This window comes from Salmo trutta, chromosome 22, assembly GCF_901001165.1.
Source record: "Salmo trutta chromosome 22, fSalTru1.1, whole genome shotgun sequence".
In the NCBI taxonomy this organism is placed as follows: domain Eukaryota; kingdom Metazoa; phylum Chordata; class Actinopteri; order Salmoniformes; family Salmonidae; genus Salmo; species Salmo trutta.
Window position 1 is genome coordinate 22,088,059 of NC_042978.1, and position 22,063 is coordinate 22,110,121.

General features: G+C 42.1%; 1 protein-coding gene and 1 long non-coding RNA gene across 3 annotated transcripts; both read left to right on the plus strand.

Moving 5' to 3' along the window:
• The first annotated feature begins 1,232 nt into the window (after positions 1-1,232).
• gclm (glutamate-cysteine ligase, modifier subunit) lies at positions 1,233-8,362 on the plus strand. 2 transcript variants are annotated; one of them, XM_029707229.1, is made up of 7 exons: positions 1,233-1,554; positions 2,290-2,355; positions 6,151-6,235; positions 6,420-6,476; positions 6,725-6,927; positions 7,014-7,128; positions 7,272-8,362. In XM_029707229.1, exons 1-7 carry the CDS (start codon positions 1,429-1,431, stop codon positions 7,439-7,441), a joined length of 822 nt encoding a protein of 273 aa, XP_029563089.1. In that variant the 5' UTR covers positions 1,233-1,428; the 3' UTR covers positions 7,442-8,362. The 2 variants fall into 2 exon arrangements, with proteins under 2 accessions (XP_029563089.1, XP_029563088.1); XM_029707228.1 differs by having other exon boundaries at positions 1,261-1,324.
• A 1,956-nt stretch (positions 8,363-10,318) lies between these two features.
• On the plus strand, positions 10,319-21,821 carry LOC115158380 (uncharacterized). The gene is made up of 2 exons (XR_003868664.1): positions 10,319-10,402; positions 21,696-21,821. It is a non-coding gene; the product is annotated as an uncharacterized LOC115158380 (long non-coding RNA).
• Positions 21,822-22,063: the final 242 nt, after the last annotated feature.

A 22,063-nucleotide genomic window follows, 5' to 3' on the forward strand; every position in this document is an offset into this window, starting at 1 on the left:
AATCTGCCTTTTTTATGTTGGTTTTGAAGCATTGGCTTCTTCCTTGCTAAGCGGCCTTTCAGGTTATGTTGATATAGGACTCGTTTTACTGTGGATATAGATACTTTTGTACCTGTTTCCTCCAGCATCTTCACAAGGTCCTTTGCTGTTGTTCTGGGATTGATTTGCACTTTTCTCACTAAAGTACGTTCATCTTTAGGAGACAGAACGCGTCTTCTTCCTGAGCGGTATGGCGGCTGCGTGGTCCCATGGTGTTTATACTTGCATACTATTGTTTGTACAGATGAACATGGTACCTTCAGGCATTTGGAAATAGCTCCCAAGGATGAACCAGACCTGTGGAGTTCTACAATTTCTTTTCTGAGGTCTTTGCTGATTTCTTTTGATTTTCCCATGATGTCAAGCAAGGCACTGAGTTTGAAGGTAGGCCTTGAAATACATCCACAGGTACACCTCCAATTGACTCAAATGATTTCAATTAGCCTATCAGAAGCTTCTAAAGCCATGACATTATTTTCTGGAATTTTCCAAGCTGTTTAAAGGCACAGTAAACTTCTGACCCACTGGAATTGTGATACAGTGAATTATAAGTGAAGTAATCTGTCTGTAAACAATTGTTGGAAAAATTACTTGTGTCATGCACAAAGTAGATGTCCTCCCCGATTTGCCAAAACTATAGTTTGTTAACAAGAAATTTGTGGAGTGGTTGAAAAACGAGTTTTAATGACTCCAACCTAAGTGTTAATGTAAACTTCCGACTTCAACTATACATGTTTTTTGGGTATATGTTAAATATTACTGCATTGTCAGAGCTAGAAGTGCAAGCATTTCGCTACACCCGCAATAACATCTGCTAAACACATGTATTTTACCAATACATTTTATTTTATTTTTATTTGAAGTAAAAGTCCCACGTAGTTTGGCGTATTTTTTTTTTACCACATTTTGAACGTTTACCTACATTTTTTATTCTTCCATCAGACCTGTAACATTTTTTACCCAACATGTATGTTACTAAGCATAAAAAGGTTGGATGGAAATCTGGTTACTGGTGGTGAAATTCGTGTTGAATTAAAAAGGAAATCTTCTCTCTTGAAACAAGCTGAGTCATGATTAATGTACATTACAAGTGTCAGTACAGTCCTGAACCGTAACAACATATTGGTCAAAAGGGTGCTAAATTCCACATAAATCCATGCCGGATTTTGCACACAACGCACGGTTACAAGGTGGGCGTGCTCATAGCGATAGTTTCCACCAGCAAAATAAACTACCGGTACATATGCAATTCAGTAATTCACAGAGGTACTGTTTTCTAAACGCGGTGAGTCCTGTCGCTAGCTGCAGAATTAAATAACTGGACAAGTTACTGGATTGCTTAAAAGGGCGTTTTACTACGATATATTTACTGACAACCAAGGACACCACATGGAAACTCACACCACCGGTGCTAAGGTGCTTCTCAACCATGCTACGACATTGAATCTGCACACGGGAAATTTAGTAAACCGTAGCCGTCTCAAGAAAAAATGTCCGTCTTCACCTAGTGAAGAGGTAAGACTGACCATTGCCTCTGTCATAACTGGCTAGCTAATGTAAGACGTTTGAAAAGAGTGCATCACGGTTGGTCAGCTAACTGGCTAGATAATGTTGTTGCTAACTAGCTTGAAAAACCATGGCCTCGACGTAAATTAGTGCGTTAGGTAGCTCAACAACCATGCGTCGTCTTTCCTATATCCATCCCCATTACGTCATTAGAAAACGTCAGTTCGCGTTATGTAGTCTGACGTTTATGGCTGTATTGCAAGCCCTGTCAGGGTCATGAGTCACCTGATAGTCAGATTCAAAGATTCATGAGGACATTTTAAATGAAGAAAGCCAGGACTTGGCTTGACTTGTCTTGTGTAGATTATAGAAGGCCAGCTTTAATTCGGCATGGAGAACAATCATAAAACGATTTCCTTGAAGCTGTGCCCAACTTGAATCGTAAGTGTAGCGAAGAATCTCCATTTAGCATTTAATAGTGTTGATGTTGTATAGTAAGCCATAGCTCTGGATCAGAACTTAATAATGCGCACATTTTCATACTGTCCAAGACACTAACTGCCAGCAGTGTACAAAATAATCCTATACTTTCCATGTCTGGCAATCTTTCACAGCATCATTGAGTGATCTGTAGGCATCATTGAAAGCCCTACCTAGTTACGAAGTGTTGTTTATAGTAAACATGTTAACACTTCCATTAATGTACAGTCCACTCTTTTAATACATTTTTTTTTACCATTACAGATTCAAGACTGTGTTCGAGCTACACTTAGTGAGTGGTTTGCCACGATACCACCACCTTCACCAACGGTTAGGCAGTTTCCTCTTATTTATTTGTTTATTTATTGATCTCTAGTTGCTATAAATGAATGGGCTGAAGCATGGGCTGCAGCATGGGTTGCCTATCTGTATCTAACCTATTGGACTAATAATTAGCTAGATCCCAAATGTGATCTTTTAACTAGTTAGCTTCCTATTGATTTATTTAAAAAACTTGCATCAACACAGTACATCAACACGCCTTCCCTGTGGCTCAGTTGGTAGAGCATGGTGTTTGCAACGCCAGCATGGTGTGTGCAACGCCAGGGTTGTGGGTTCGATTCCCACGGGGGGCCAGTACTAAAAAAAATCATGTATTCACTACTGTAAGTCGCTCTGGATAAGAGCGTCTGCTAAATGACTAAAATGTAAATGTATAATGTAGGGTTAGGATAACATGGGGTCACCTAGGGTAACATAAATAACTTCATGTCACCATTTCCCCCCCCCCCAAACACTTTCCCTGATTGCCACTACTCTTGTTCAACTAAGCATGTAATCTGTTACCACAATTTAAGTCGCTCCCCAACAAATATTTACAGGTATTGTGTTTTACCCCAAGTTACCCTACAATTGACCCATGTTACATTTAGTCCCACTCTCCCAATGCACTCACTGCAGTTCACAGATATTTAGGAGTTGAGAAATAAAGTAGGAATGGAAAGCTGGGATCCCCCTCTTTTTTAATAAAGGCCATTAAAACTGCTGTTTTCCTTGCGATTGCCAGAATTGTTGTGCATTGACTGCTTATCGGAATGCATGTTTTCCTCCCTATGGCACTCATAACTTGAACACACAACAGGCTGACCAGGGAACTAGAAACTATTATACTATGGGTTGTCTGATTTATCTATTCATTAGTTGTTTTGTTTGCAGAGGAAAACTACATCTGGACTGCTCTAGCATCTTCAGAGTGCTCCTCGGCAGAAATATTGTTCATGTTACATATTTTTTTGGCCTGGTGGCAATGATTTTACCGTGGCGCAGCTCCACAGCTAAATGACTGCAGCGGAAAAACTGGAGAGACATCACACTCCATCCACCCACTCAATACCACATACAGTGCATTCAGAAAGTATTCAGACCCCTTCCCTTTTTCCACGTTTTGTTACATTACAGCCTTGTTCTAAAATGGATTAAACAAATGTTCCTCATCAATCTTTGTTGCTAGATTGAATCCCCGAGCTGACAAGGTAAAAATCTGTCGTTCTGCCCCTGAACAAAGCAGTTAACCCACTGCTCCTAGGCTGTCATTGTAAATAAGAATGTGTTCTTAACTGACTTGCCTAAAAGGAATCTACACGCAATACCACAAAGCAAAAACAGGTTTTTAGACATTTTTGAAAATCTATTTTAAAAAACGGATACCTTATTTACATAACAATTCAGACCCTTTGCTATGTGACTCTAATTTGAGCTCAGGTGCATCCTGTTTCCATTGATCATCCTTGACGTTTCTACAACTTGGAGTCAACCTGTGGTAAATTCAATTGATTGGACATTATTTGGAAAGGCACACACATGTCTATATAAGGTCCCACAGTTGACAGTGCATGTCAGAGCAAATACCAAGCCATGAGGTCGAAGGAATTGTTCGTAGAGCTCCGAGACAGGATTGTGTCGGCACAGATCTGGAGAAGGGTACCAAAAAATTTCTGCATCATTGAAGGTCCCCAAGAACACAGTGGCCTCCATCATTCTTAAATAGAAGACATTTGGAACCACCAAGACTCTTCCTAGAGCTGGCCAAACTGAGCAATCGGGAGAAGGGTCTTGGTCAAGGAGGTGACTAAGAACTCGATGGTCACGCTGACAGAGCTCTAGAGTTCCTCTGTGGAGATGGGAGAACCTTCCAGAAGGACAATGATCTTTGCAGCACTTCACCAATCAGGCCTTTATGGTAGAGTGGCCAGACAGAAGCCACTCCTCAGTAAAAGGCACATGACAGCCAGCTTGGAATTTGCCACAAACACCTAAGGGGCTCGGACCATGAGAAACAAGTTTCTCTGGTCTGATGAAACCAAAATTGAACTCTTTCCTGAATGCCAAGCGTCATGTCTGGAGGAAACCTGGCACCATCCCTACGGTGAAGCATAGTGGTGGTGGCAGTATCATGCTGTGGGGATGTTTTTCAGCAGCAGGGACTGGGAGACTAGTCAGGATCGAGGCAAAGATGAACAAAGCAAAGTACAGAGAGATCCTTGACGAAAACCTGCTCCAGAGCGCTCAGGACCTCAGACTGGGGTAAAGGTTCACCTTCCAACAGGACAACAACCCTAAGAACACAGCTAAGACAACGCAGAAGTGGTTTCAGGACAAGTCTCAATGTCCTTAAGGGGCCCAGCCAGAGCCCGGACTTGATAAATTAGCAAAAATTGTATCTGTTTTTGCTTTGTCATGGATTATTGGGGGGGGACTATTGAATCCATTTTAGAATAAGGCTGTAACGAAAAAGTGAAGGGGTCTGAACTTTGCGAATGCATTGTAGTTCGTCACACTGATAAAGGCTATTGTAGCTGCATAGTATCTGTTTTTTTTTTTTGTAAAAAAAAAATATATATATATTATTGCTATGCATACACTTTAAAGACTAATTTATCCACTACATGAAAGTGCTCTGACTATTTCTGAAAATTTGTAAGAACTAAGGTTTTTTCTGCATTTACTATCCAGCATCAACTACCTTTTTTGTTCTATAGTCTTTATCCCATGGTATACAACTATACCCAGAGAAGCACTCCTCTCCTGTGTGTCTACCACATAGCCTAGTTGTATTTCCCATGCTACAAAACAGCTATTAACCCAACTTCCAAACACCGATTATAGTGTCCATAATATTTTTACCAAGTTCCCATGGTGACCAAGTGTCCACAGTATCTCTGATCAGCTAACATTTACATCTAGCATAAATGAAAAAGGATGGCTCTATAATGAACAGTACTTGTGTAACCATTGGTTACTTCTACGCGATAGCGTTCTTCTCCTGGGAAAACAAAATAGCTGTCTGACTGCAAAGAATTCCCCAGACTGATGAAAGGGAACTGTCATTTTGATCGTTCATGCAAAGTTGCCTGCGAAAGGTTCTACATGTGCTTCTGCTGTGAGGTTGGCGTGGCTTTGCCCTGTGGTATTTCTGCTAATCTGCTTCAGCACGCTCTGTGAATACAGATGAGGGGAGGCCTAAGCCCTAGTTAAAACATATTTTAAGTTCGATGCGGTGATAGTTCTGTCACTTTCTCATTGGAAGGGCGGGAATAGAGGGCTGTCTGAAACCATTAAGTGCGCCTCGTCTGACTTTTGATGATAGTTCGGCAGCCTCTGCCGCATATTCGGCACCGTGCAAATGAAGCACACCTCTGTTTCATGCAGCATGCCAGAGCGAGCAGTTCTTCCACTGTCGGGAGAAATGGTAATTGCATGCAAATAAAGATTACTTCGCTACAAACACGCACATTCATGGTCTCGGATTCGTAGGTGGAGGACATTGAGAGATCATTGTTATGCCTTAAAACCTTAGCCCCCAAACCAACGAGGAAGTCTGGCTGTAGTGTTGTAAATTCGGCGTCTGAACTGTGCGTTACGTACACAAAGCCAAAGCTTATTGGAGCATCCCTGCAATGACATTTTGTGAAACAGAAATTCTGGGTTCGTATTTGGACAAAGTGGAGGCACTATTGAAGTTTCTTCTTGTTCTTTATGTAATTTTAAGCTTCATTTGTTTTTTTTACAAACTTTTGTTGTAGTTTGAGTACATGTTCTAATATTGATTGACACCTATTTATTTAGGAGTTACCAGACACAATTGACTGCTCTATCCCTCAAGCTACAGAAGCAATCACACCTGAGGAGAGGGAGGAGCTGAAGGTTTCAGGTGAGTTTTACTGTTACTTATGGCTTTCATGACAATGGACATAGTGAGGATATGAGACCATAGTGTGGCATTGACATGAGGAGTTCTGAGCTCAGTATGTGAATTGCATAACAAAAATGCCTTTCCTGGTACCTTGCCGAAGGGTTGCTTTTATCATTAACATGTCCATATTCTTGCTTTACAGTCAAACTATTTATTTGCGAGGCAGACCTCTCTTCAATCAAAGATGCAGTAGATAAGGGTGAGTATTACATTTGTTACAAATAAGCAAAGAACCATATTGACTCAGTGACTGCCAAAAGTCATTTGGCATGTGTGATAGTCTATAAACCTGATCATGCTGTCATATCAAAATTCAACAGACCAAAGTAGACGTTAGTTTCAGTGAAGTTCTGTCTGTTCCTGGACCACACCCAATTCATGTTTGCATAACCTCAACCAATTTTGTGCTTTAAGTTTCATGCTCATAAGATGGACTGTTTCTGACAGCTTGCCAAGCCCTGGCTGTGTCCCAGCTGGACTCAGTGATCATTGCGCCCCCTGCTCTGCCTGAGGAAGAGAGCCAGACCCTGGCCAACCTGCAGCCTGCATGGAGGGAACTGGAGGGTCTGGTGCAAAGCCACAAGATCGCTACCATCGGCACCTCCGACCTGGACAAGGAGCTCCTGGAGCAGCTCTACAACTGGGCCCAGGTGAGTGTTGATGAGACCCTCAGATTGTTCTAGGATTGCTTTGGTGTATTTGGGGTTTTGAATTGTTTTAATTTCTCCTGGTCTAGGTGAAACCCAGTAGTAACCAGGTGAATCTGGCCTCCTGCTGTGTGATGCCCCCTGACTTGACTGCTTTTGCAAAGGAGTTTGACATTCAGCTACTGACTCATAATGACCCAAAAGGTGAGAACTCTGCTCTTGCATTTGAATTTGGGATACTTTCACTATATAATCAGATTGTTTTACATGAGTAGGGTACAGACAGAATGTGTGTGTGTGTGTGCTCTGAGGGGCTGTGAATTAACACATTGTCTCTTTTCCTGTAGAACTGATTACTGCTGCCAGCTTCCAGGAGGCAGTGCAGGAGAGCACTCAGGACCTGAAGGTGGCAGACTGGAGGTTGGAGTGGGTTTTGCGTTACTCCATCATAGTCAAAAGCAGGGGGATCATCAAAGCAAAAGGTTACCTTGTTCATGCAAAGAGAAGCAGCCTGTAGCGTGTCCTCTGAAAACCAGTTGTTCAGATGTTATTCATGACCAATGCATTCATAGTAATGAAACCACTTACCCTTCTGCATTGCAGTGGAAGCTGTGTTTTAAAGACTGATAGGTAGCTAAACTTTTATCCAACATGGTTTCAAAGCTGATTTTTCTCTTTTCTCCCCGCATGTACTTTATTTGTGCTGTATCAAGGATTATGGGGTATTATGAAAAAATGATGCATTGGTACCACAGAATTTGTATTTTAGTACAATGACAGAATTATTCTAAAGCAGTTTAAAGGGGAAACAGCCTCTAACCCACTATGGAAATGTCCTATGATATTTTTACATTGTAAATTGATCAGAAAATGTATTTGAGATGAGTCATTTGGATCTGTTGTTAAAGCTTGAGTCATATGTAAAGTCCTAATGCTCTCTGTGTATGAGCAGCTTCTACTGTATAATACTGGCACCCTCTATTGGTAATGGGGGGAATAAGGCCTAATTCCAATCAACATTTATGTTTAGTTCAGAAACTATTTTTGATTGTACACATTTTATTTTAAACAAATCTAGTGATACTTTATGGATGTTAGTATTGTCATGTCAAACATTTTAATATATGTTTTAAGCCCTGTACTTACTGAGCATATACTAGGACAGTGGTTCCCAAACTGGGCTGTGCCTCCTAGGGTTTAAATTAGTAGGCTCAACACCTTTATTGTGTACATAATAGCACTGAAAAATTCCAGATTGGCATGGAAAATGAATTACAAGCTCTGAAGTGTCTGGATTATAATGCCTTATTTATCATGGCTTTTCTTCCAGACATGGTCCAAAAAGTTTGATTTCTCTCTTGTACTGTAATTAATATTTCATGTTGCCATTTTCTGTATATCATGTCGTAGAATTGGGTTTATTAAATGATGAAACGGACTAAGTGTTTTATTTTAAAATGAATGTGTTAACTGTAAGTCTCTCTGGATAAGTGTCTGCTAAATTACCTAAATGTGTTCAGGTATAGTGCTAAGCCAGTTTTTCTCTTATGAGTCAGTCAGTCACGCAATTAGCATTGTCCGCTATCTGAACTTGTCGTAATCATGGCCGACTACCGACCGGGCACGGAAACATTTACTTTCTCTCTGTCATCGATAGAGGGGGGGCTAAAGTGTTTTCCCTGCCAGATGGGGTGGCCATGATTCAGTTACCTAACCAAGGCCACCCTACCTCCTATACTCCCATCTGATGATTAACAGAACGGCAAGAGCGCAGGCTCCTGTGGTTTGCAGTTGCAGTAAAATAAAATATATATATATATATATATATAGATAGTACCAGTCAAAAGTTTGGAGACACCTACTGAAGGGTTTTTCATTATTTTTACTATTTTCTACATGGTAGATAGTAGATTTCAATTAACAGGTGTGCCTTAAGTAAATTTGTGGAATTTAGCCCTATTTGGTAGAAGTCCAAGTCCATATGTCAAGAACAGCTCAAATAAGCAAAGAGAAACAACAGTCCATTTTGTTTGTTTTGTTTATTCCATGTGTAACTCTGTGTTGTATGTGTCGAAATGCTACACTTTATCTTGGCCAGGTCGCAGTTGCAAATGAGAACTTGTTCTCAACTAGCCTACCTGGTTAAATAAAGGTAAAATAAAAAAACTTTTAAGACATGAAGTCAGTCGATGCAGAACATTTCAAAAACTTTGAAAGGTTCTTCAAGTGCAGTCGCAAAAAACATTAAGCCCTATGATGAAACGGGCTCTCATGAGGACCGCCACAGGAAAGGAAGACCTAGAGTTACCTCTGCTGCAGAGGATAAGTTCATTAGAACTGAACCTCAAGATTGCAGGCCAAATAAATGCTTCACAGAGTTCAAATAACAGACACATCTCGCCATCAACTGTTCAGAGGAGACTGTGAATCAGGCCTTCATGGTTGAATTGCTGAAAAGAAACCACTACTAAAGGACACCAATAATAAGAAGAGACTTGCTTGGGCTAAGAAATCCATGAGTAATGGACATTAGACCAGTTTAAATTTGTCTTTTGGTCTGATGAGTGCAAATTTGAGATTTTTGGTTCCAACTGATGTGTCTTTGTGAGATGCAGAGTAGGTGAACAGATGATCTCTGCATGTGTGATTCCCACCGTGAAGCATGGAGGAGGAGGTGTGAGAGTGTTTTGCTGATGACACTGTGATTTTATTTAGAATTCAATGCACACGCAACCAGCATGGCTACAACAGCATTCGCAGCAATACGCCATCCCAGGCTGTGTAAGGGCTATTTGACCAAGAAGGAGAGCGATGGACTGTTCAAATCACATTTTATTGGTCACATACACATGGTTAGCAGATGTTGCGAGTGCAGTGAAATTCTTGTGCTTCTAGTTCAGACAGTGCAGCAATATCTAACACGTAATCTAACAATTCCACACAACTACCCAATACACACAAATCTAAGTAAAGGAATGGAATAAGAGTATAAACATAAAAATATATGGATGAGCATTGACAGAGCGGCATAGGCAAGATGCAATAAATGGTATAAAATACAGTATATACATATGAGATGGGTAATGCAAGATATGTAAACATGATTAAAGTGGCATTATTAAAGTGACCAGTGATCCATTTATTAAAGTGGCCAATGATTTCAAGTCTGTATGAGATAGGTGAACATGATTACTCCAGAATCACTATTCATTTATTTCAGATCACATAAAAACAAGTATCTTTGACACATCCCCAAGGAATGTATGATCAACTTGACTATTCTCACTAGAGTACTTTCATCAACAAAACAATCGGTTCCTCTGCATGCATAGCGATTCGATTGGTCGTGTCTTGCTGACGTTGGGAACACGTGTCGGAAGTGAGACAGAAAAGCGCGAGCAAGATGCTGGCCACCAGAAACTGACCACGTGTGTGCTCCCCAACGAAAACAAACTCCGATGAAGCCAATGGAGTTACGGTATGTTTTAATTGCGCGATTATGGGTATATTCAATTCAAGGGGCTTTATTGGCATGGGAAACATGTTAACATTGTCAAAACAGTGAAGTAGATCATATACAAAAGTGAAATAAACAATAAAAATGAACAGTAAACATTACACACATAAGTTCCAAAAGAATAAAGACATTACAAAACGCATTGTGTGTGTGTGTGTGTGTGTATACAGTATATCTGTCTATGATTTAGATACATTTCAGCGGTTTTCGTAATCGTTTTCAGTGTGCAATACTGAACCGTTAATGCTCATGTGGCAGCAAGCTAGCAGAGCAAGCAGTCCCGCTCTGGTTTGCTTTGCAGTGAATCTTAGAAAAAAACACGAGTTGCTAGTATATAAGCACTTGTTCTTTTACAAGGCAAGCAGTTGTGTATACATCAGTACAGTGATGCCATTTCCACCGAAGAAGTCACAAATTGGTCCTGCCTGGAGAGTTTGCTGTTAGCTAAAGGCAATTCCATAGTAAGGGAATTACACTGTTGCATTTATTTATTTTTTTTACCTTAAAATGTATGCCAAAATATTGATTTCATGTTAACAAGCCATACAACTCTATCGAGTGAATTAAGGATTATTTAAAATGTTTTGTCATTCCTGTTGTACTTGGTCTGATATACCATGGCTTTCAGTCAATTAGCATTCAGGGCTCAAACCACACTGTTTATAATTGGAAATAAATCCAGTTTGGATGTGCATGACTATAGATCCGACAGGAGAGTTTCAGTGGTGAATTTTGGACAGAGGTTCTTGATCTCTGCAAGAAACATGGAGACTATTTTCTGGCGATTGTTGTGATGTGCCAGATGTTGACTATAAACTGTTATAAATGGCCTATTTGCGAGATTTACATAATTCAATAGAAATAAAATCGGGGTTTAGAATTGCAATTCAACTTCCTCATGTTTTGCTGAGCTAGATACAGGTAGCCTATAGGCCAACATCTAATTTCAGGGAAAAGTCCACAATGAAACTGACATTACATTTGGAGAATGATAGAGGGTAGTGCTTACGGCCCAGTACATCACTGGGACCAAGCTTCCTGCAATCCAGGGCCTATATAATAGGGGGTGTCGGAGGAAAACCCATAAAATTGTCAGACTCCAGCCACCCAAGTCAGACTTTTCTCTGTTTTATGGAAAAGGGCTGTCTTCATAATGACCAATCTAAATAGCCTACCTACAACTGGTAAAGTTGTCATGATTTGTGCGCGTGCTACTCAGTTTCTGTGACTGCTGCAGCACTTTCTCAACCAGTACCCCTTAAAAGTTTGGACACAACTACTCATTCACAAGTTTTTATTTTTACTATTTTATACATTGTAGAATAATAGTGAAGACATCAACTATGGAATCATGTAGTAACCAAATCACAATATATTTTAGGTTCTTCAAAGTAGCCACCCTTTGCCTTGATGACAGCTTTGCACACTCTTGGCATTCTCTCAACCAGCTTCAAATCAAATTTTATTTGTCACATACACATGGTTAGCAGATTTTAATGCGAGTGTAGCGAAATGCTTGTGCTTCTAGTTCCGACCATACAGTAATATCTAACAAGTAATCTAACCTAACAATTTCACAACAACTACCTTATACACAAGTGTAAAGGAATGAATAAGAATATGTACATAAAAATATATGAATGAGGGTTGGCCGAACGGCATAGGCAAGATGCAGTAGATTGTATAGAGTACAGTATATACATATGAGATGAGTAATGTAGGGTATGTAAACATTAGTGGCATTGTTTAAAGCGGCTAGTGATACATTTATTACATCAATTTTTCCATTATTAAAGTAGCTGGAGTTGAGTCAGTATGTTGGCAGCAGCCACTCAGTGTTAGTGATGGCTGTTTAACCTCTCTGGGCTATGTGGGACGATTTCGTCCCACCTACGTAACAGCCACTTCAATCCAGTGGCGCGATTTTTGAATCGTTAGAAATGCTATAACTTCAATTTCTCAAACATATGACTATTTCACAGCTATTTAAAGACAAGAATCTCGTTAATCTAACCCCACTGTCCGATTTCAAAAAGGCTTTACAACAAAAGCAAAACATTAGATTATGTCAGCAGAGTACCCAGCCAGAAATAATCACACAGCCATTTTTCAAGCTAGCATATCATGTCACATAAACCCAAACCATATCTAAATGCAGCACTAACCTTTGATGATCTTCATCAGATGACACACCTAGGACATTGTGTTATACAATACATGCATGTCTGTTCAATCAAGTTCATATTTATATCAAAAACCAGCTTTTTACATTAGCATGTGACGTTCAGAACTAGCATTCCCACCGAACACTTCCGGTGATTTTACTAAATTACTCACGATAAACGTTCACAAAAAGCATAACAATTATTTTAAGAATTATAGATACATTACCCCTCTATGCACTCGATATGTCCGATTTTAAAATAGCTTTTCGGATGAAGCACATTTTGCAATAATCTAAGTACATAGCCCGGCATTACAGGGCTAGCTATTTAGATACCCACCCAGTTCAGCCTCCACCAAAATCACATTTCCTATAAGAAAAATGTTCTTACCTTGCTTGTTCTTCATCAGAATACACTGCCAGGACTTCTACTTCAATAACAAATGTTGGTTTGGTCCCAAATAATCCATCGTTATGTTCCAACAGCGACGTTTTGTTCGTGAGTTCTAGAATGCTTCTTCACGGTGTCGCGCATGGCGCATTGGCGTGTCAAAAATGTCTAAATATTCCATTACCGTACTTCGAAGCATGTCAACCGCTGTTTAAAACCAATTTTTATGCCATTTATGTCATAGAGAAGTGTTAATATTCCGACCGGGAGTATGCATTGAGCCTAAACAGCCGAATAAAATTTCTCCTCAGAAGCGACTCATGCACGCGCATCATTGAAAGGTCCTCCGAGCATCCACTTACAAAAGGCGATAATATATTTCAACCTGAGGTTCCCTCGTAAACCTTCAGTTATTTCGCGGGCTCTGAGAGCCTATTGGAGCCCTGGGAATTGTCACGTTACAGCTAAGATCCTTACTTTTCAATAAAAAGAGGTAAGACGCACGACTCCTTGTCAGACAGGGTACTTCCTGCTTGAAGCCTTGTCAGGTTTTTGCCTGCCATAGGAGTTCTGTTATACTCACAGACACCATTCAAACAGTTTTAGAAAATTCAGAGTGTTTTCTATCCAAACCTGAACAATAATATGCATATTCTAGCTTCTGAGTTGGTGTAGGAGGCAGTTAAAAATGGGAACATATTTTTTCCAAAATTCTCAATACTGCCCCCTATACCAAAGAGGTTAACAGTCTGATGGTCTTGAGATAGAAGCTGTTTTTCAGTCTCTCGGTCCCCGCTTTGATGCACCTGTACTGACCTCGCCTTCTGGACGATAGCGGGGTGAACAGGCAGTGGCTCAGGTGGTTGTTGTCCTTGATGATCTTTTTGGCCTTCCTGTGACATCGGTTGGTGTAGGTGTCCTGGAGGGCAGGTAGTTTGCCCCCGGTGATGCGTTGTGCAGACCTCACTACCCTCTGGAGAGCCTTACGGTTATGGGCGGAGCAGTTGCCGAACCGGGCGGTGATACAGCCCGACAGGATGCTCTCGATTGTGCATCTGTAAAAGTTTGAGTGTTTTTGGTGACAAGCCACTTTTCTTCAGCCTCCTGAGGTTGAAGAGGCGCTGCTGCGCCTTCTTCACCATGCTTTCTGTGTGGGTGGACCATTTCAGTTTGTCCGTGATGTGTACGCCGAGGAACTTAAAACTTTCCACCCTCTCCACTACTGTCCCGTCAATGTGGATAGGGGGCTGCTCCCTCTGCTATTTCCTGAAGTCCATGATCATCTCCTTTGTTTTGTTGACATTGAGTGTGAGGTTATTTTCCTGACACCACACTCCGAGGGCCCTCACATCCTTCCTGTAGGCCGTCTCGTCGTTGTTGGTAATCAAGCCTATCACTGTAGTGTCGTCTGCAAACTTGATGATTGAGTTGGAGGCGTGCATGGCCACGCAGTCGTGGGTAATCAAGGAGTACAGGAGAGGGCTGAGAACGCACCCTTGTGGGGCCCCAGTGTTGAGAATCAGCGGAGTGGAGATGTTGTTACCTACCCTCACCACCTGGGTGCGGCCCGTCAGGAAGTCCAGGACCCAGTTGCACGAGCTTAATGACGAGTTTGGAGGGTAGTATGGTGTTAAATGCTGAGCTGTAATCCATGAACAGCATTCTTACATAGGTATTCCTCTTGTCCAGATGGGTTAGGGCAGTGTGCAGTGTGATTGCGATTGCGTCGTCTGTGGACCTATTGGGGCGGTAAGCAAATTGGAGTGGGTCTAGGGTGTCAGGTAGGGTGGACCTTGACTAGTCTCTCAAAGCACTTCATGATGACGGAAGTGAGTGCTACGGGGCGGTAGTCATTTAGCTCAGTTACCTTAGCTTTCTTGGGAACAGGAACAATGGTGGCCCTCTTGAAGCATGTGGGAACAGCAGAATGGGATAAGAATTGATTGAATATGTCCGTAAACACACCAGCCAGCTGGTCTGCGCATGCTCTGAGGACGTGGCCGGGGATGCCGTCTGGGCCGCGCAGCCTTGCTAGGGTTTTACTCACGTTGGATGCAGTGAAGGAGAGCCCGCAGGTTTTGGTAGCGGGCTGTGTCAGTGGCACTGTATTGTCCTCAAAGTGAGCAAAGAAGTTGTTTAGTCTGTCTGGGAGCAAGACATCGTGGTCCGCGACGGAGCTGGTTTTTCTTTTATAATCCATGATTGACTGTAGACCCTGCCACATACTTCTCGAGCTGTTGAATTGCGACTCCACTTTGTCTCTATACTGACGCTTAGCTTGTTTGATTGCCTTGCAGAGGGAATAGCTACACTGTTTGTATTCGGTCATGTTTCCGGTCACCTTGCCCTGATTTAAAAGCAGTGGTTCGCGCTTTCAGTTTTGCACGAATGCTGCCATCAATCCACGGTTTCTGGTTGGGGAATGTTTTAATAGACGTTGTGGGTACAACATCACCAATGCACTTGATAATAAACTCGCTCACCGAATCAGCGTATTCATCAATGTTGTTGTTCGACGTTATGCAGAACATATCCCAGTCCACATGATCGAAGCAATCTTGAAGCGAGAGGTGCGCGATGTGCCCGTCTACGGAGCCTGACCAGAAGACCGCTCCGTCTGCCCCTTCTACGGCGCCGTTGTTTCGGGTCGCCGGCTGGGATCCGATCCATTGTCCTGGGTGGTGGGCCAAACAGAGGATCCGCTTCGGGAAAGTCGTATTCCTGGTCGTAATGTTGGTGAGTTGACATTTCTCTTATATCCAATAGTTCCTCCCGACTGTATGTAATAAAACCTAAGATTTCCTGGGGTAACAATGTAAGAAATAACACATAAAAAACAAAATACTGCATAGTTTCCTAGGAACATGATGCGAGGCGGCCATTTCTGTCGGCGCCGGAAGTAGATGAGTTAATTCCCAGGAATGCATTTCAATTAACAGATGTGCCTTGTTAAAAGTACATTTGTGGAATTTCTTTCCTTAATCTATTTGAGCCAATCAGTTGTGTTGTGACAAGGTTGGGGGGTATGCAGAAGAGAGCCCTATTTGGTAAAAGACCAAGTCCATATTATGGTAAGAACAGCTCAAATAAGCAAAAAGAAACACCATTCTAAGACATGAAGGTCAGTTAATCCAGAACATTTCAAGAACTTTGAACGTTTCTTCAAGTGTGAAACTGGCTCTCATGAGGACCGCCACAGGAAAGGAAGACCCAGAGTTACCTCTGCTGCAGAGGATAAGTTCATTAGCGCTACCAGCCTCAGATTGCAGCCCAAATAAATTCTTCACAAAGTTAAAGTAACAGACACATCTCAACATCAACTGGTCAGACGAGACTGAGTGAATCAGGCCTTCATGGTTGAGTAAATAAAATAAACCACTACTAAAGGACACCAATAAGAGACTTGCTTGGGCCAAGAAACACGAGCAATAGACATTAGACCGGTGGAAATCTGTCCTTTGGTCTGAGTTCAAATTTGAGATTTTTGGTTCCAACTGCCGTGTCTTTGTGAGTTGCAGAGTAGGTGAACGGATCTCCACGTGTGGTTCCCACCGTGAAGCATGGAGGAGGTGTGATGGTGTGGGGGTGCTTTGCTGGTGACACTGATTTTAGAATTCAAGGCACACTTAACCAGATATGGCTACCACAGAATTCTGCAGCGATACGCCCATCCCATCTGGTTTGCACTTTGTGGGACTCTAATTTGTTTTTCAACAGGACAATGACCCAACATACCTCCAAGCTGTGTAAGGGCTACTTGACCACGGAGAGTGCTGGAGTGCTGCACCTTCACAATCACCTGACCTCAACCCAATTGAGATGGTTTGGGATGAGTTGGATTGCAGAGTGAAGGAAAAGCAGCCAACAAGTGTTCAGCATATGTGGGAATTCCAAGATTGTTGGAAAGCATTCCTCATGAAGCTGGTTGAGAATGCCAAGAGTGTGCAAAGCTGTCATCAAGGCAAAGGGTGGCTACTTTAAAGAATCTAAAATAGATTTTGATTTAACACTTGGTTACTACATGATTCTGGATTTGTTTCATAGTTATCAAATTTTGTCATGTGTTTAGCAGATGTTATTGCGGGTGTAGGGAAATTCTTGTTTCTAGCTCCAACAATGCAGTAATATCTATCAATTTCACAACAATACACACAAATCAAAGTAAAGGAATGTAATTAAGAATATATAAATATTTGGACAAGCAATGTCAGAGCGGCATAGGCTAAGGATAGAATACAGTGTTTACATATGAGGTGAGTAATGCAAAATGTAAAAATTATTAAAGTGGTCAGTGATTTTAAAGTCTATGTATATAGGGCAGACACCTCTGATGTGCTAGTGATGGCTATTTAACAGTCTGATGGCCTTGAGATTGAAAAACAGCTTCGGTCTTGCTCCCAGCTTTGATGCACCTGTACTGACCTCGCCTTCTGGATGATAGCGGGGTGAACAGGCAGTGGCTCGGGTGGTTGTTATCCTTGATCTTTTTGGCCTTGTGACATCTGGTGCTGTAGGTGTCCTGGACGGCAGGTAGTTTGCCCCCGGTAATGCGTTGGGCAGTCCGCACCACCCTCTGGAGAACCCTGCAGTTGCTGGCGGTGCAGTTTTGCCATACCAGGCGGTGAGACAGCCTGACAGGATGCTCAATTGTGCATCTGTAGAAGTTTTAGGTGCCAAAACGTTATTTAGTTCAGCCTCGTGAGGTTGATGCGCTGTTGCGCCTTCACCACACTGTCTGTGTGGGTGGACCATTTCAGATCGTCAGTGACGTGTACGCCGAGGTATTTGAAGCTTTTCACCTGCTCCACCGAGGTCCTGTCGATGTGGATCGGGGCATGCTCCCTCTGCTGTTTCCTGAAGTCCACGATCAGCTCCTTTGTTTTGTTGTTGGGTGAGGGGTTATTTTCCTGGCACCACACTCCCAGGGCCCTCACCACCCTGTAGGCTGTCATGTCATTGTTGGTAATCAGGCCTACTACTGTTGTCTGCAAACTTGATGATTGAGTTGGAGGCGTGTGTGGCCATGCAGTCATGGGTGAAAAGGGAGTACAGGAGGGGGCTGAGCACACACCCTTGTGGGGCCTCAGTGTTGAGGATCAGCAAAGTGGAGTTGTTTCCTACCTTCACCACCTAGGGCGGCCTGCCAGGAAGTCCAGGATCCAGTTGCACAGGGTGGGTTTCAGACCCAGGGCCACGAGCTTGGAGGGTACTATGGTGTTGAATGCTGAGCTATAGTCAATGAACAGCATTCTTACATGGGTATGTATGCCTCTTGTTCAGATGGGACAGGGCAGTGTGCAGTGTGGTGGCGATTGCATTGTCTGTGGATCTTTTGGGGTGGTAAGCAAATTGAAGTGGGTCTAGGGTGGCAGGTAAGGTGGAGTTGATATGATCCTTGACTAGTCTCTCAAAGCACTTCATGATGACAGAAGTGGGTGATACAAGGCTATAGTCAGTTAGTTCAATTACCATTGCTTTCTTTGGTACAGGGACAATGGTGGCCATCTTGACGCATGTGGGGACAGAAGACTGGGATAGGGAGAGATTGAATATGTCCGTAAAGACTCCGGCCAGCTGGTCTGTGCATGCTCTGAGGACAGGGCTGGGGATGCCGTCTGGGCCGGCAGCCTTGCGAGGATTAACCTGTTGGGGCTAGGGGTCAGTATTTTCACGGCCGGATAAAAAACGTACCCGATTTAAACTGGTTACTACTCTTGCCCAGAAACGAGAATATGCATATAATTAGTAGATTTGGATAGAAAACAATCTAAAGTTTCTAAAACTGTTTGAATGGTGTCTGTGAGTATAACAGAACTCATATGGCAGGCAAAAAACCTGAGAAGATTCCATGCAGGAAGTGCCCTGTCTGACAATTTGTTGTCCTTCTGTTGCATCTCTATCGACATTACAGCATCTGTGCTGTTACGTGACACTTTCTAAGGCTTCCATTGGCTCTCTAAAGCGTTCAGAAAGCGGAATGACGTGTCTCCTGTCTCTCGGCAAAGTACAGCAGCAGAGTTTGTAAGTGGCCTGCCTGGGGACAGTGAGACTGAGATGCGCGTTCACGAGACTTCTCCATTTTTTTCTTTCAGTCTTTGAATGAATACAACGTTGTCCGTTTGGAATATTATCGCTATTTTACGAGAAAAATAGCCTAAAAATGTATTTTAAACAGCGTTCTAAGTACGGTAATGGAATATTTAGAAATGTTTTGTCACGAAATGCGCTCGCGCGTTACCCTTCGGATAGTGGCCTGAACGCACGAACAAAACGAAGGTATTTGGATATAACTATGGATTATTTGGAACCAAAACAACATTTGTTGTTGAAGTAGAAATCCTGGGAGTGCATTTTGACGAAGAACAGCAAAAGTAATCCAATTTTTCTAATAGTAATTCTGAGTTTAGGTTGCCCCAAACTTGGGTGTCAAATTAGCTAGCCTGTGATGGCCGAGCTATGTACTCAGAATATTGCAAAATGTGCTTTCGCCGAAAAGCTATTTTAAAATCTGACATAGCGTTTGCATAAAGGAGTTCTGTATCTATAATTCTTAAAATAATTGTTATGTATTTTGTCAACGTTTATCATGAGTAATTTAGTAAATTCACCGGAAGTTTTCGGTGGGTATGCTAGTTCTGAACATCACATGCTAATGTAAAAAGCTGGTTTTTGATATAAATATGAACTTGATTGAACAAAACATGCATGTATTGTATAACATAATGTCCTAGCAGTGTCATCTGATGAAGATCATCAAAGGTTAGTGCTGCATTTAGCTGTGGTTTTGGTTTTTGTGACATATATGCTTGCTTTGAAAATGGCTGTGTGATTATTTTTGGCAGGGTACTCTCCTGACATAATCTAATGTTTTGCTTTCGCTGTAAAGCCTTTTTGAAATCGGACAATGTGGTTAGATTAACGAGAGTCTTATCTTTAAAATGGTGTAAAATAGTCATATGTTTGAGAAATTGAAGTTATAGCATTTTTGAGGTATTTGTATTTCGCGTCACGCGATTCCACTGGCTGTTGACTAGGGTGGGACGCTAACGTTCCACTGGCCCAGAGGGGTTAACACGCTTAAATGTCTTACTTACGTCGACCATAGAGGAGAGCCCACAGTCCTTGGTAGTAGGCCGTGTCGGCAGCACAGTTATTCTCAAAGCGGGTTAAGGTGGTTTTTCTTTTGTCTGGAAGGAAGACTTTTGTGTTCGACGTGGCTGGTTTTCCCTTTGTAGTCTGTGATTGTCTGTAAACCCTGCCACATACTTCTCGTGTCTGAGCTGTTGAATTACGAGTCCTTTGTCTCTACTGATGTTTTGCCTGTTTGATTGCCTTACGGAAGAAATAACTACACTGTTTTCGGCCATATTCCCAGTCACCTTGCCATGGTTAAATGCAATGGTTTGTGCTTTCAGTTTCATGCGAATACTGCCATCTATCCACGGTTTCTGGTTAGAGTAGGTTTTAATTGTCACAGTGGGTACAACATCTCCTATACACTTCCTGATAAACTTGGTCACCGTATCAGTGTATTCATCAATGTTATTCTCGGAGGCTACCTCTCAGTCCACGTGATCTAAACAATCTTGAAGTGTGGATTCCAAATGGTCAGATCAGCGTTGAATAGTCCTTAGCACGTGGACTTCTTGTTTGAGTTTCTGTCTTTAGGAAGGGAGGAGATAAAAAGGAGTTGTGATCCGATTTGCCGACGGAAGGGCGGGGAGGGCCTTGTAGGCATCCCGGAAGTTCTTCACTATTCTACAATAAGAACAACTTGGGATTGAGTAGATGTCTAAACTTTTGACGGGTACTAATATGGATAGAAATGCCATGGCGGCTGTGGTGCAATTTTAAAGTAGCCCAAAAACCTGCCACAGACAATACATTTTCAAAGTATCCCAATTTGGTGGAAAAACTGCGAAGATGGAAACCCAGACCGATGGTTTTGTCAAACTATTGCATTAGATAGAAAATATGCCTACTCTGGTTTTGGCACGTGCGCTCTAGCTAACAGCTCGCGGGTAAATTGTGCAGGTAGGCTCATATACATGTTGAGATTATGGATAATATTTTTTTTTATTTGTCAAACTGCAGTCAAGCATCGATTGTGTCACCAGAATAAGACCCTCAATGTTTATTGGAAATCAGCATCAACCTGATCACCAGGCACTTTCACCACCTTGTGAAGTTCATCATTTATTTAATCTGTAGTCTAATAAACTGCATGCTTTCCGGTGTGGTAGTGGGAGGCCCACACAACATATCGCTTGACTCCCAAGTCTACTTTGATAGGATTCTTCTTATATCAATATTTGGGCGTAAAGGCACTTTCACTGCCATTTCTCTCATAATTAATTTTACCACACAAAGATCCAACCATTTCAAACATTGTTGGCATTTTATCAAATTGTACTGACACTTTTTAAAATGTATGTATGTATATATATATATATATATATATATATGGTAGGACTTAAAAAAAACTGGATGGGAATGTGGTTACTGACACACCTGACTCAAATAGCCAGCTTGCTAATCAATGTCTTGATAAGTTGATTCGTTTTTAACACTGCTCCACTGTCAAAGACACAACTACACCCTACTGTTTTCAATAGATTCATCATGCCAGAGATTGCTTTGCTTATATAAAGTGTTTTCTCTCATAGTTCTGAAGTACTGGGATTGACATTTCTCCACAGGCCACTCCAGCGTCCACTCGGAGAACCAGGAGGATGGCTGATAAAAGGGAGACTGCAACCCAGTCTGAGGTGACCAGTGACTCCCAGCATGATGTTCCCTCCAAGGGCCCAGAGGTCCACTGTGAAGAGGAAGACTAGGGCGTCCAAACGTCACACTGGCTTTGCTAACCAGGTAGACTCCACCCATGAAGCTGATGTGTCTGAGTCCTGCTGTTCTGCTGTATCAGATATGGACAGCCAGCTCGCAGGGGCTGTCCAAACAGCCAGCTCGCAGGGGCCGAAGGATAGTCACAGGCGGGGCGCAGCCTGACGCAATAAAGGAAGAGGATGTGTCTGAGGTAGACTCTTGTTCCTCCTCAGTGTCTGGC